General features: G+C 38.1%; 1 protein-coding gene across 1 annotated transcript; it reads left to right on the forward strand.

The window, feature by feature from the left end:
• Positions 1-15,053: 15,053 nt before the first annotated feature.
• On the forward strand, positions 15,054-16,215 carry LOC118481892. Its single transcript, XM_035977219.1, has 2 exons — positions 15,054-15,586; positions 16,176-16,215. The coding sequence occupies exons 1-2, from the start codon at positions 15,062-15,064 to the stop codon at positions 16,191-16,193; spliced, it is 543 nt and encodes a 180-aa protein (XP_035833112.1). The 5' UTR covers positions 15,054-15,061; the 3' UTR covers positions 16,194-16,215.
• The last annotated feature ends 380 nt before the right edge of the window (positions 16,216-16,595 follow it).

The following is a 16,595-nucleotide window of genomic DNA, read 5'->3' on the forward strand; positions in this document are numbered from 1 at the left end:
CTTGAAGCAGCTAAAGCGTTCAGAGATCACGAGTTCTACATATTGAATAAAGTAGTTGAAAGCATGCTCGGAACGTCTGTAGAGCAAAAGTTTGAAGAACTGCAAGTTGAAGAGCTCAGAGCAGAACGTCAAGCTAAAATAGATGAGTAGATGAAAGACAATGGCAAAGGCATTGGAAGTAGTTCTGCAGTGACTGAGAGATCGATTGTTCCTTCAATGGTTGTTGAAAATCCCGAGCCTATCTCTCCTGTTTCTGGTCTTTTTGAGGATTATACTCCTATGGATGAGTTGATTGGAGATAGTGATGAAGGTGATGAGGAGGAGGATGAAGAGGAAGATGAAAAAGATGAGAAAGTCTATTCTGCGAGCAGTCATGGTTCCGGTAAAGACGATGATGACGATAATGCTCAGGGTGGTACAGGTGTGAAAGTTACAGAGGCTTCCACTGAACAGAGTGTTGATAATTTGATGAACAATACTGTGAACGAAGAATCAGGGGGAGTTGATAGACAGGGGGAGTCAGGTGATGCACAGAATGTTCAACAAGCTCAGAAGCTGATTCTGAGATTGGATACTTATCGTGAAGAAGGAGAGCATTTCCATACTTACACGTTAGAAGCAATTAAGGAAATGACTCGCTTGGTGAATCCTGACTTTAAGTTCGATTTTGAAGAAGAAATGAACGCCGAGTTTGAAGAAGAGCTGAATGCCTTTGACATAAATCAACAGTCTGAGTATGAGTATCGATATGTTGAAGAGGCTGACTTGTATGATAGAGTCGAAGTCGAAGATTGGACAGATGACGAAAGTGCTAGTGAAGATACCTCACAGTTGCCAACGTTGATGGAATTCTTTACTGAGGAGAATCGTGATGAGTTGCGAAGAAAAGTTGCTGAAATTTTGAAAGATAAAAACTTTGATGGCACTCAAAAAGATATGGCAAAGGAAGAACGAAAGAAATGGTTCAAAGAAAGTCACGAGAGAAAGTTCAAACGACCGTTAAAGTATTATCAACGTGATCGGAGCGTATCTCTCGGGGACATTATTAGCTGGGGTTTTCTGCCGCAAATTAATGCGTATGCAATCAGAAGAGAATGCGATGTTCAATATTTTGAAAAGTTACATGATATTATGTCACTTCCATGGTGGGATGTGGATGAATTGTCAAAGGTTAGAACTTTGGGATATCATGTCAGGAAGAACGACATTGCTATGTGGGGATTGATAAAGTTAGAGGCTTTGAGAGACTTCAAACACTGGAAGCCACACTATCCGAAGAGAGTTACAAGAAGAGATCCAGTGACAGGTGTTGAAGAGACGATACTGAATGTGAAAAGGCCTAAAACGATGAAGACTATACCAGTGCCATCAATGGAGCAACAGTTTTACAAAGGCTTCATGGGCTGGGTTTATAGTTGTATTACTACTGAAGCAGTGATTACTTACAGAGCAGGTGGAGAATTGAGAGAGATTCATGTTTATGATCCTATGTGGCTTGTGAATTGCTCTGCAAAGGATATCGAATGTCTTTTCATCAATAAGATTCACTATCAGCCAAAGGACAGAGAGCAGGCCATGCAATTTCAGCGAGTTGCAACCCTTTGCTTTCAGAAAAGTATCAACTCTGAAAGTAAATGGAAGTCATCATGGTGGTCGCTCGATGAGAAGATGAAAAGGAAAGCTGCTCGTGAACGTCAAAAGCTTGATGAGAACAGAGGTAAGCAGCACGAAGAAAAGTTCAAGTCGTTGTGAAGACCCGAAGACCAAGACTGAAGACTGCGGCTGTATCCAGGGGGAGTTTGTTGGTACACGAATGTCTAAAGCCTGCGTCTTAGTCTTAGTTGATCAATGTATAGGGTCTAGATGTATTAACTATGAATGTATAGGGGGTTGAATATGTAAATGTTGATTTGTTATGTCATGGTTTCGCTTTTATGAACATGGTGTCATATGAGCGAAATCCCATCAAGATGATTTCGCTCATATGGACATGTCATATAAGCGAAACCCTCACCCCTATAAATAGTTGTGTTGTTTTCTCATTTTGTACGTTCATGTCTCCCGTGTAGCCGAACTGCTGCTCGTGTATTTTGTGAAGATTAATGAGAAAACTGTTTCTACACCATTTCTGCTTTGATTCATGCTGATTTTGTAATTCCGCTGCATTTTCGGTAGTTGCTAGCTCTGATTGACTCAAACGACTGTCAACAACGGTCCTACACTTTCTTTGAAACATTTTTCTTTTTAGAAGTAATAGCCTCTCTTGGTTCAAGTTTCTCATAGTAATCCAAAGGAACATTCATCTTTACCAGTGTGGTAGAAGATGATTGTTTTTCCATCTCAGAAACCTTTGGTTTTGGAATACTTGTCTTCTTTTCAACCACTTTTGGCTTCCATGTTTCTTGAGCTGACGCAACCTGTTTGTAAAACTTGTCATTTTTAGTTACCATATTCTTAACAGGTTCAGTTTTGATTTTGATGTTTTCATTTTTCAAAACCTTTTTCTCAACAATCAATGGAGCTTTTCCCTTCACATCATCTTTCTTTCTTGAATTCATCACAACTTCAGTCTTAGGCTTCAAATTGGTACACTTTCATGCAATATGTCCAACTTGATTACATTTGAAGCATGTTCGGGTGTCAACTACCCGACTTGTGCGTTCAGACTGAGGCTGTGAAGCCTTCTTCTCAAATAACTCTTTGTTTGATTTTGAAAAAATCTCAGATTCCTCATCAGAGAGTGAGCTTGAACTGTTCACAAACATCTTTTTCTCAGCAAACTTCTTGTTTTGAACATTTTTCCTTTGATAATTCTTACCACCTGATAACCACCCGACCATCTGTTTCGATTGTTGTTATAAAAACGTGGTGGAACAACATGTTTTTTATAGTAAGCCTTATCTTTCTCAAAATTCATTTGCCTTTTTGTTTGTTTCAACCCTTCAATTTCCGACACATCAATCTCAATCAACTTGAACACATTTGTCAATTTAGCAACATAACATTCTCCAGTGGAAACTCAGAATCCGAATACAACTTATCCGATCCCGACATCTTGTACATGACAAGATTAGGTTCTTCATTTAAGTTGTTTTTGGATTTTGGTTTCGGAATGTATTTGTCCAAGAAACATTCATCTTCCTCAGTAGTGTCATATTCCAGTTTCATAACATTTTCAGCCATGCTTTTAACAATTTCAGTTTGAACACTATCGTCATCGGAAGATGAAGTGAATGTGACATCAATTGTGTCCGGAAGTTTCACTTCATTATCATCTTCATCATTAACCAACCCTGATTGTTTCTTTGAAAAGTTGTTTAGAACTAGTGGTGGAACTTGATGATAACCCACCTTGGTTCCATCAAAGTATACATCTTCGCCTGCTTTGTTCTTTCCAATTGGTTTGGGGACAATATGTTGGAGAACAAAGCTTGCGGAGTTGTAACTTCTTAGTTTCAACTGAATGCGTTCATTTTCAATTTTAGCTTCTTGAAACTAAAGCTTCAATTTAGCAATTTCATCCAGTTGCTGGTTGATTAACTCTTCTTTCACCCTAAGAATTCCCGACAGTTGAAGATTTTATTTTGTTGTTTTACCATTTCTTTCATCAGAATCTTTAACCGTTCGTTTTAGCTTCTCAAATTTTTCTGAAATCTGACGATTTTCAAGAACTAACTTTTCGTTTTTTTTCCTAACTCTTTCTATGTCATTTTTATCATTTTCAATTTCATCAGTTAATTCTTTTAATCTGTCGTTCGAAGCTTTCAACAATTTATTATGGTTTAAGATATGATCTTCAACACTTCGGACTCTAGCAATCAGATCTTCAACTTTCTTACCACTAAGGTAAGTGATTGTACTACAAACTTTGCACTCTTTCATGTAATTTTTGCAGTCATTCTCAGATTTAATCTTCTTACCTGACTCGTGTGTATCATTTGAACTGACCTTATCTTTGGACTCAGTTCCGGAACCAGAATCTACCTCTAGTTCTTTTGCAGCAAGAACTTTATCAGCCATCTTCTTGAAGTTTTCAGCGGTGAATTCTTGTGATGTATCAATGATCCCATCATCAATCTTCTTTGGCTGCTGCTCTTTTTCTTTCTCTTTTTCTTTCTCATCAGTTTCTCCTCCTCCCTACCATAGTCTTTGCCAACCTTCTTCTTCCTCAGCAATTTGTTGAATCATAGTATCAAGACTAATGGACTTTGGATCAATAGCAATGTTTCCCATGGTATCAAGATAACATTCTCTATCAGCATCCCATCTCTTCGCTTTTTTAGCTTCATTGAATGTAGAAGACATTCTGATCATCCTGGTTTGAGCTTTCATCTTCTTGTTGACATACTTCTCTTTTTCATTTCTGTTGTCTTTAAAAGGAACAGGCTGAACAGACTTTGCCACAAACGCATATCCTACCACATCCTCTTCTGGTAACAATTCGCTCCAGTCAAAACCTTTGTCATCATGAATAACAGCAAGAGCTCTGGATTTTTCTTTCGAGTTATCCTCAAGCTGCTTCATTCTGGGCGGTTCTGATTTGTTCTGATGATAGATCGCTCTTTTGTAGTAACCTTCTCGAAACGGATTTGCAGTATCATCAGCTGGTGCGTTACGACATTCTCTTTTAAAATGTCCTTTTTGTTTACACCAGAAGCACGTGACTTTCGATTTGTCAAAGCCAAGTTTTGTGGACGGCCCTCCGATAGAATGTCTACTAGTAATCTCCATGAACCGTTGTGCTCTTCTCACTGCACTTGCCATACACCACCTTATATCGATCAACTCCATTTCCTCAGGGTCTATTTGATCGTAATCTTCCTTTGTTAGGTTGGTGTTTCCAATCTTGCCTGCCACAAGGCTTTCATATGACTCTAGCACAGAAGCTAAGAACACCATCTGCTGTTTTGCTGATTCTTTGCTGAAATTTTGAGCGTTCTTTAAATCCACAGCAATGTTTCATTGAAACAAGTTCTTTGAAGCTGATTGGCTTGAAGTTGATGAAGAACCACTGTGAAAACCACTGCTTGAACTCTCTTTACTTGATGTGCTGGAATTTTCAGCAGAGAAGGCTGTTTTGGGAGACACATTCTTGGGAATCATACTTCTTGGATAGTACAACTCCACATTCTGCTGATATGAAGAATGATTGACTTTGTTTGATTTTGTGACACCTGTGCCTCTGCGACCATCAAACAAAAACCAAATCAATGAAATATTGGGTTTCATACTTGGGATTTGTGTAAACATGTGTATCGTTTGCACATGTCAATTCTTGTTCGATTTCGGGCCTTAAATCGCTTTCTGGAAGGTTATACGCGATCTGATGCGTAAATATAATCAATTTAATGCAACAAACACTACGAAATAGTGAAATAGGCTTAACATACCTTAAATAACCTTTACATAACTTAGAAATAAGTTTTGGATGGTTTGGTATGCCGAAATCAAGTTTGTTCGCTTACAAGGACTAAAATTGACAAACTGCGAAAGTATGCCGATTTAAGCTGTAACGAACAATCCAGAACTTGATCATAAGTTAAATATGCCCTAAATATCCTTTACGTAGCTTAGAAATAGGCTTTGAGGTGTTTTGTGCGCAAAAATAAATTTTATGTTCATTCAGGGACTAAAAGCGTCAAAAAGTGCATAAGTTTGCATTTTCGCGCATATCTTACGTTCTGAATACATCCGGACATCCAAAGTTTATGTAAGCATTAAAATATTTTATTTTAGTGTTTGACATAAGAAAATTCCATTCGTCGCTTGATTTGGATCGTTTTTGCGTTCGTTACGACTTCCGTCGTAATTAACCGAACAACGCAACCGTACGACCAAACGAACCGACATCCGACATATTTTTGAACATGTTTTGAGTTCCCTATACTTTAACTTCATTTTAGAGTCTTGAAATGAGGTTAACAGGGCTTAAACGTGTCAAAAATGAGCCGAAATGCAAGATTATGAAGTTCAGGGACCAAAATTGACATTCTGCCATAGTTATCTTAGGAAAGGACCAAGATGAAAAATATAAATTCCAGCTTATTCCAGCTGTTCCCCTCATTTGCACATGGTTTTAATGAAACTATGGGCTCCCATGGTTTCACAAAACCATGGGCACATGTGTACGGATGAGATCGAAGCTCGTTTTACGATGAACGATCCTAACGGTTCTAGATTTCCTATATATACCCACCTCCTTTCACTTGCAAAACCCACAATGATCTGACTTTGGCTCTCTAAGTTGAAGTTTATGCTTCATACCTGAGAGTAAATCGGATCATAGCTTGCGGGGACCTTTTAGAAGTATTCTTTCGTTCTTTTCATTTGTTTTTATCGTTAAAGTCAAACTGCGTTTGACTTTCTGCTTTGACCAGTTTATGGTCAACGCGAAGTTCGTTTGAACTTTATAACGTGAGCGTAATCACGATGGTTATGGTCCCTAGTGACTATACCTACTGATTATCATGTTATCTAGGCTCAGTTACGAGTCGTAGTTTCGGCCAAAATGCGTTTTCTCACGTATTTTGTAACCAAGCTACTTATAGGTATCAAAACCGTTTGTTTTGATACCAAACCTGTTTTTCAACTTAACTAAACATGTTTTAGCATGTTTAGCTCGTCACTTTTTAGTTTAGTGCTTGTGTAGAGTCGTAAGTCAAGCGAACTAAACACCCGCTTAGACTTTCGAACACGACCCGTTTGGTCGATCATTAGGATCCGACCAAACATGTTTAGTGACCATAGTAGCATAGGGAATAACCTTCCGAGGTTATACCTTATGGTCACCTAGGTTTAATTTAATCGTATGATAGGTAGTTTATATGCCTTAGGAAAATTACCAAAATACCCTTTTTACGCATAAATTCATTTTAAGCATATGTAACCTAAATTTTGACATCTAAACTGATTAGACAGTAATACTAGACATGTTAAGGCATATATTACTTGTCATAGGACTAGTTAGGCGTTCCGAAGGTGTTTTACGCGAACGACGCGTTAAAGTAGCGTAAGCTACCTAAACGGGTCATATCGGGTCGTAAGCAATTAGGTTAGGTTTCATTTTAGTATGTAGGCTTTGTTAGACCATATCATATGAGTTCCAATACTCATTTGGTTTACGAAACCTCATACTATCCGATCTTCTGAGTTAGGTCCGGTTATTAATGTAGTTACCTATATTAAGTGTCGTTTGATTTCCGTGATCCCTCTAGCTTTGCTTGGTTGTTGTTCAAGACTTCTAAGCACCCTCAAGTGAGTACATAGACCCCTCTTTTACTATTTTTCAAACGTTTTGGGTGAAACACATGTGCCTACTTGTTACTTTCATGTTTTCATGTTTTTATATCATATACTTGCTATGTTCATTAGTACACTATTAGTACATGATTTCATTATGTTTTTATGCTATGTATGTCCATTGTGTGCATACTTAGTACATTGTTTTACATTACATTTTGCTGCATATGCTCATCCAGCATATGGACACACTGAATTACATTTTGAACTGTTGTAACTATTTGACTATGTGAACCGTTGTAACCATTTGATTATGTGAACCATTTGTAACCATTGAATTATGTGAACCGTTTGTAACTGTTGAACCGTGTGAACCATTTGTATCTGTTGATTGACATGAACCGTTTGAAATCTGTTTGAACCGTTGGGTTAGGGAAGTGATTAGGTAACGAGGCGGGTGTAATGTGCTAAAAGTATGGTGGATATGCCGCTGGTACTTCCTATATATAAGTGCTTTTAACACATTATATATCGTTCCGTTTCTGGATCACTTGGGCAAGGTTATCAAAAACAAAGTTATAATACAAGGTTTTTCTATCAACAGATATATACCTTTTGAGTTTTATTTCAAAAACGATTTACAATCTAGGTTTAATCAAACAAATGTTTTGGAGTTAAGAATCATGGCTACGAGATTTTATAAATTATAATCAACTTGATTTGAGTTAGTTAATTATGTCGCAATGCTATACTTTTCAAAATAAGGTTTTTAAATAAGCATTGCAACATGTAAAACGAGCCATGAATCTGACACTCACATAAAACCTATGTACTCGCCGGCATTTTTATACTGACGTATTTTCACATGTGTTTCAGGTACAATAAGTTGATGATATTTGATGATGATATTGGTGTATGCTCACATAGGAATGGACGAGGCCTTAGTGACTTAATAACAAGGAAAGACTATTTGTTTATGTTTTGTTTCAATTTCTAATGTAATGTAATACATTTGATTTAATAAAACAAAACTATTTATTCCATGGTTGTGAAAAAAATGATTCTGTTACAACACTCCCCGACGTTTCTGCCACGTTTTGTTGTTTTACGTGGTCGGGGTGTGACAGATTTCTTTATCTCCAGCTCGTGACTCTCCAGTCTTTCTATAAGCAGATCTACTGTCAACTTTCCTGACTCGATTGTATTCTTCAACATCAATGCAAAGTATTGCCAATCCATCTCATCTGGCAACGAGTCAAACAATTTGTCCACTAATTCTTCTTGAGAATATACAACCCCGTGTCTAGCCAGCTCCAACTTCAAGTGCCCGAACCTCTCAATCATTTTAGAAACAGATTCATTTTTTAAACAACCAAATAAATCAAACTCTTTTCTTAACAGTTTCTTTTTGTTTTTTTTACTATTTCAGCACTACCCACACATTTAACCCTTAGTTTTTCCCAAAGACCTGTAGCATTTTTGTACTCAATCAAAGATATTATGTCGTCTCTGACAGACTGATGCAGCAATGCGATGCACTTTTGTTCAGCAAAAAAATTCTCTATATCTTCAGTTTGTGTCAGATTTTCACCATTTTCTCCTCCATCATTGTATCCATTCTTTAAACTTTTCCAGCTTGGATACGCAAATGCCTTTAACCACTCTTCAAATTTCTTTGCCCACCGATTGTACTCTTCAATCGCCATCAACTTTGGAGGTTTGTTATATGTGCCGTATGCACTCTCCAAACTTAAAGCATCCGACAAAGTTTTCTTCGCACTCGGAGTGTTCTCATTGGTGTTGCTTGAAGTATCATCTCCGGTGTTTCCCGCAAAGGCAAACATATCACTGAAAGGATTCATGAACTCGTCCATCTTTCACGCTGAAACAGTCAACAAACACTTAGAAAAATTTTTGGAATTTTGAAAAAGGTGAGTTTCAAATGAAATTAGTTCACACGGAATTGTGAACTTCAAATGAAATTACCCTTCAAACGGGATTACTTTCACACGGAAATAGGTTTCAAACGAAATTACCAACCAGAATTTAATTTCGTACGGAATTAGATTGATTTCAAACGAAATTAATCACTTGGAGCAAAATTAGTAATTCCGCTTGGAAGCTTCAAACGAAATTAAATCCCGTGTGAAATATACTGCACTTTTCAAGCGAAATTAAGTCAATGTAACTAATTCCGTGCGGAATTAGTGTTCCAGTTCAAACGAAATTAGGATGACGTCAGTTTGTCCGAACAACTTTTCAAACAGAATTATCAGTTTTTATCGAAATTTGTTCAAATTAAGGTCCAAAACTCTCAAGGATTAGTTAAAACTATGTTTTACGTGATATATGTGAGTTTTAAGCCAATTCAACCGTTAAATCTAGTTCAAATCAGAAAAGAAGGTGTAGAAGTGAGAGAATCTGGTGAAATCAAGCTGAATTGGTATGAACTCCTCGTCCTGAGCTCTGATACCACTTGTTGGATCGTCGTGTGAGCCTAACGAGTCAATCTGAGTAGTTCATCATCAAAAACAAAGGCGGAATCAATGTAATTGATGTCAAACAGCTTGTTTTCCTTTAATTTTCTTCTTATAGATTTCCTGAGCTTTTTACAAACAATTCTGACAAAAATTCAGTAGCACCTAAGCTCTCCAACAGTAATTTCGTATAAAATGAATCAGGAATGTTCAGTATTTATAGACGGTTAATTCCGCATGAAAACAACTCAAGCGGAATTATGAGTTCATGCGGAATTAGTTAATTCCGTGCGGAATTAATAATTTCGCTTGTAACCTTAATTCCGTTTGAAATGACAAATGCTCATTTCATGCGGAATTACCTCAAATACTGTTTTCTCGTTTTTCATGCCCTGATCTGTACAATACAATACAATACAAGACTCAATAAAGACGAAGTTAACAGACATCAGTGCACCAACACTAGCCTGAGCTCTCATGGACTCACATTTACCCCTTTACAGATAATCATTAGTGTGCACTCGCCTGTAAGACTGAATATAGAAGTCGGGATACGGGAGTATATTCTGAGATGGTACACGCGTATAAGTTGAAGATCTTAAAACATTAAATTCGTATCCTGAACAGATTGAAATTTGTGTGAAAATTTAAGAGGATCAGTATATTGGCAATCTAAGCGAATTGTTTAATTCTGAATATGTAATCAAAGCTTAACGGTACCTGTAACTTGTCAATAGCTGATATGATTCCCTAACACAAACTCACAAAAATATTGTTTGTTAGTATTTCTTTACTGTATTTCATTTAAACCAAAAATCCAAAAAGATTGTCTTTTAGCATAAAATTCTTGAAAAAAATTCAAAAAGATTTTCGACAACTAATGATGATGAGCTGATTTTCAAAATTCCAAGAGCTAAACATGATGAACAAGTGGTTTGGGAGAAGTTGAGAGAAATGATGTATGATTTTGAAAAGTTCAAATGATTCATTAATTTGAATCAAAACCTTGAGTGTTAAAATTCCAAGTGGTAAGAAAAGATTCTAAAATTGTTAAATCTTAAATAATTTGTTCTGAGAAGAGATTTGTGCAGGTTAAAGCCAGGTTCTTGATTCTGAATAATTATAGAGAGCCATGCTACGATCCACAACTTGTGACAACTTAAGCAGGGTTAAAGCCAGGATTCGATCTCAAGGTGATAGCTAATTCCAGACAGCAATCCCAGCTTGATGAAAGGGTGAGTCTGACAAGGTTAGAGCCAGAGATAGATCCTGGAATATCATTCAAGAGGGAGTGTTGATGCTGAAGAAGAGAAGATAAAGTTTGAAAGATTCTTATAATGGAGAACATTTTAGAAAGAACGAGAAGACCAATCAAGACTGAAGAGTTGACATGCTGAAGACTCGTACCGAAGACTTCGTCAACATCCGAAGGGGAGTCTGTTGGTGCATACGTCTGTCGACTTCGTCTTGTATCGAGTCTTGTATGTATTATATAGATCAGGGCACGTCATACTAGAAATCTGGGAAAATATAGGTTTTGGCTGTTACGCACGAAATAGAAGATCTATTTCGTACGAAATGAGTTTCAGCTATTTCGCACGAAATCATTGGTTGATTTCGTACGAAATGACTATTTCGCATGAAATGATTTCATATGAAGTGGTTCCGTGCGAAATCATGCTACCTATAAATACCAATCATGTCATGTCATTTGTAACTTTCCGGTTTCAGTGCCGAACTACTGTCGAAGTGTCTACTCGCTGTAAATCTTTGTCATATCAATCAAAAGACAGTTTAAAGTGAATTGCAAGCTGAATTACCTTGATACGTTTGTTTCCGCCTCTCGTATTGAGCAAAAACTGTTCTGGATGACTCGTTTGGGTCAAAAAACGATCCTACAAGGCAGTCTATATATAGGAGTGCTTGGGTCTTGTGTTGGACAAGCTTTTTGGTTCAATATGGGGAGATGCTATCAAACTGGTTTCACGGGTATGTAACTTTCATATATGAATAAGAAACCAGATTATAAGTGATTGTTCGATGTCGTTTCTATCTTCTACTCATTTCTTATCACCGAACCGATCATCTCGGGACCAAAGCTCCATCAAACTCGATGTTTCATGTACTATCACATCAAATAGTGGTTCATCGAGTAGTGGTTTTGGTTATTCAAACTCAAATGCCAATTCAAACTATCAATCGTCTTCTGCACCGAACATTCATCAAAATCAAAATAACTCCAATCCAAATGTGATTCATTGCAACATAGCTGTAAATCTAAGCAACTCACAGAGCATGAGTGTTGATGCAGCTAAGCAGCAAATGGTCTTCTTACATGAATTTTGGAGTCATATGGAAGTCTGGTTGCGGGGAAAATCGGAAACCCCAACATGACTAAGGAAGACTATGATCAAATTGATCCAGATGAGATGGAGTTGACTGACATTCGATGGTGCATGGCAAGTGTGATTAGACGAGCTCAAAGATTCATGGAGATAATTGGGAGACAGTGTATTGGAGGTCCTACAACAAAACTTGGATTTGATAAATCCAAAGTTACATGTTTCAAATGTAAACAAAAAGGACACTTCAAACGAGAATGTCCAAACCAGGATGTGGATGAGAGTGTTAATCCTTTTCACGATGATTACTATCGAAAGGCGGTTTATCATCGCAACAAAGAACAACCACCGAAGATCAGTCGACCACAGATCGAAGAAGGTTCATCAAAAGAGAAAAATCGAGCGTTGGTGGTTACTCAGGAAGATGAGGGCTTTAACTGGAACAAATACATTCCGAATGAGGGTGTTGCGTTAGTTGCTAAATGCAAGAAAGAAAGTTTCATCGAGAAGAATACATTGCACGAATGAGGCTGGATAAAATGTACGAGGTTTTCTGTGAAGCAAGAGATGCCAACAGATGGGATGCTAAGAGAAATTGCTACTTAGATGTAGACGGGAATCCTGCTGTGGATCCTAAAACAGTAGATTTTGAAGCACTGCTCGTATCTATTCCTACTGCTGCAGAGCAATATTCAACAAAGAAAAAGGAAGTAGAACCAGTGAAGAAGCATGTGGAAGAAATCATTGATGTGAACCAAGAGATGACGGCGGAGAATCTAAAGAAGATGGCTGATAAAGCTATGATGGCGAAACAAACAAAGGTAGATGTTGGAACCCGAAGGTTTATTCATGTAGGTTAGCATAGTTTAGGGGTTGATTATGTACTTGTTTAGTTCTTATGTTTTGGGTTAATTATGTAAGGTTTGGGCTAGTATGGTGGGTGTCGCATGGGCTTAGATTTCGGCCCAGTTGGTTTTGTATTTAAACAACATTTACCTCATTGTTTGAGGTTGTTGATTTGGTTAACAGTTGGGGGCGACATCAAGTAGAGGAACCGAGTTCCTAGGCGATTTCTTGTATCAGTCTTAGCAAGTCTTTGAATGCAAGTTATCGGTTTGTGTTTTGATTATTGTTTTCATCTTGTTTATTAGTTTATATTCTTGAATCGGCTTGTGATTGATTTCCGCGCTTTCACAAGTTAGAGTTTGATATCATTGAGAGATCCTCACGGATTTTACAATTGGTATCAGAGCCATTGAAGCCATTCAAGGGCTCGGTTTTGATATCATTCGGATTCAAGAATTATTTGTGCTACTGATCTATTTTGTTGCATGTTTTGCAGTGAAATACTTAAACTGTTCCTGACCGATTCATCAAAATTATACTGATTTTGGTTTGTTGATTTCTGAAAAAGGTGTTTGCTGATTTTACGGGAAGTTGGTGGTCAACAGATTCAAAGATTACGATATCTTTGAATTTTGGAAGTGCTGAAAAATCGGGATTGCTAGTAAACAGATCTTATCGTTTATTCTTTTGCAGGTTTCGACTCGCAACCATCTCAGTTGCGGTTCATCACGTTCTGGTTACGACTCGCAACCATCATTGTTGCGGTTCATCACGTTTTGGTTTCGACTCGCATTCACCACGGTTTCGGTTCATCCTGTTTCAGTTGCGACTCGCAACCAGTAGTCAGTCTCCACTCGCAACCAAAGCTGTTACGACTCGCAACCTCGGTTTCGGCTCATTCTGTTTTAGTTACGACTCGCAACCACTGCAGTTTCGACCCAGCTGTTACGACTCGCAACGACACTGATTTACGGACATTTGGACTGTTGACTTTTGGACTTAAAACAAAAACTAATTAATTAATTAACTGATTAATTAAACATGTCGTCTAACAACAGTGAATTGACCGCCCTTAATCAACAACAAGAATTGGACTCAAAGCTTGGAACTACAACACGCATTCCTAGGTTAACTGATGCTAATGATTTTCCCGAGTGGAAGTGGCGCTTTGAACAGCATCTGAAGGTTAAGGATTACAAGCTATGGCGAAGCATTTTGAGAGGACCTAGGGAGATTATGATGGAAAGCCCCACAGAACCAGATGTCAAAATAAAGAAGCCTCGAGATCAGTACACTGAAGATGATTTGCTCATTGTTGAAGAAGATGATCGAGCTCTTTCCTACTTAACCATGGGTTTGGGTCCTGATATTGCTATTGGTTTTCGCACCTGCAAATCTGCCAAAGAATTGTGGGATTCTCTGATCGAGGTATATGAAGGAAACGAAGACATGAAAGAGAGCCGAAGAAATTTGCTGCAACAAAACTTCAACAATTTCAACCATATTTATGGTGAAACGATAGACAATCAGATTCAGAGATTCGTGAAGCTAGTCACTCAAATGCAAATGGAAGAAATTCATACAACAAATGCATCCTCAAATCGACAACTTCTCAATGCACTACCAAAGAGTTGGGATCATCATGTTGCTATGATCAAGAAGACAAAAGACCTAGCTAGATGCACTCTGTCAGAGATGATCTCTCACATTAAGGCATGCGAACTGGATGATAAGCAAAGAGAAACAAATTACAAGAACAGTATGCTAGCTGCTGGTTTCTCCATTGCTCCCGCCTCCTCCAACAACAACAGCAACACAGCCTTATTGTCTCAAGGAGGCTTTCAGATGTTTCGCAATACTTCATCCGCTTCTCCAACTTCAGCAAAGGTGCACTCATCTGGATCCTCAAATCAAGTTGTTTCTTCAGCATCTCCTGCTTCAATTCAAAATGCTGGAAATGTCTCTACTGTTGCTCCTACCTCTGCCTCCGCTGCAAACAACGAAATGATGGCCTTCTTCGCAAATCAATCAAAAGAAAAACTGGATATAGCAGCTTCAGTGATCAACTGTCTGAATGCTTTCATTGCAGGAAAGCTTGATCCACCAAAGTGGAGTCCTGATGATCTGACACAGATTCATCCAGATGATGTTGAAGAAATGGATATCACCTGGCAGATGGCAATGGCAGCCTTCAGAGCCCAAAAGTTTGTGAAAAGAACAGGTAAAAACAGGTGGGGAAATGCATGGAATGGAGCTGCTAAAGTACCCTTCAATCTTCGTTGTTTCAACTGTCATGAGGAAGGACACTATGCTCGAAACTGCCCGAAGCCACTTGTAAACAGAGATCAAACTCCTGCAACTCCTGCTCAACCTGCAACTCCTAATCGAGAAAGAGCTCTTGTGACCACTACAAGTATAGCAGATACTGCCGCTTCTGGAAGTCCACAGCCGCAAGGATTAGCACAAGCACTGGTGGTGCAGCCCAACATCAACTTTGATTGGTCTTCAGAAATTGAGCGTCTGAACATATCAGCTCCAGAGAATCAAACTGCTACATCCAACATTGCTTTCATGACTTCAAGCGAACATAGCCCAAAGCCAGAGGAAGAGACTGCAGCTGATGATTTTGCATTCATGACTCAAATCCTGTCAGCACCTGTCAAAGGTCTCACGAAAGAAGAGGTAATTTCTGTTTTCTGCACTCCTGAATGTAGGGAACGAGTTGAGGCTTATAGAATTCACAACGCTGAGCTAATCGAAGACTATAATGAAATTAAACGGAAAAATTTCACTTTAACGAAAAACGAAAAACTTTTCAAAGAGAAAATCGAAGCTCAGCGTAAGGACATCGTTCAACTCAAGGACGATGTTAGTGTAGCTACAGCCCAACTCATCATAGTCAAAGAAAAACTGTGTGAGGTGACTAAAGAACTGGAGAATGTTAGAGATAAATACCAAATTAATCAGTTAAACATTAAAAAATTCGATTCCTCCAGTAAATTAGTCAAAAATCTGTGTGATCAACAATTAGCATATTCTAAAAAGAAAGGGTCGAGATTGGGTTATAATCAGACTCCTCCTCCGTACAATGATAATTACACTTATTTACCAATGACTGAGGAGGAGATGCTGAACGAAAGTAAAATGACCTATGGTTCAAATAACAACAAATCGTCTGTCCATAACAGACATGTTGAGCCACAAAAGTCTACACCTTTGAATTTTGTTCATAAAGGAACAATTGATCCTAACGTTTCATCGTCATGTGCAGATGATAGCTCTGAAGTAAAGTGTGGTGATGTTCATGGGAGTGAACCAGTAGTTATTTCAAATGTTTCTGAACCATATTTTGAACATTATTCTGAACCAACTGAGTCTGACATTGCTTTTACTAGTTCTTTGTTTGCGTCGTTTTCAGCTTATGTTTCATCTTGTGAGCCTGTTGTTTTGGGCAAAACTGATAATGTTTGTGTGGATGATTTGAACAATAAGTGTGGTGATTGTTTTTCAGCTAATGCTTGTGATCCTAACATCTCTAATGTTTCAGCTTGTGAAAATGTTACAGGCGAGGTCCCTCAGGATGCATTCAGTGAAACCACTGAAACGACTTCTCAAGAAAATCAAGAGTATCCTGATTCTTCTTCTGAATCTGTCTCAGTGGGTGTCCCTAATGTTGAATCTAGTGGGACCC

This window comes from Helianthus annuus, chromosome 9 (assembly GCF_002127325.2).
Source record: "Helianthus annuus cultivar XRQ/B chromosome 9, HanXRQr2.0-SUNRISE, whole genome shotgun sequence".
Taxonomy (NCBI): Eukaryota; Viridiplantae; Streptophyta; class Magnoliopsida; order Asterales; family Asteraceae; genus Helianthus; species Helianthus annuus.

Bases quoted from the DNA above. Each gene is read 5' to 3' on its own strand.
- LOC118481892 (XM_035977219.1), top strand. From the start codon at position 15,062: ATGGATATCACCTGGCAGATGGCAATGGCAGCCTTCAGAGCCCAAAAG.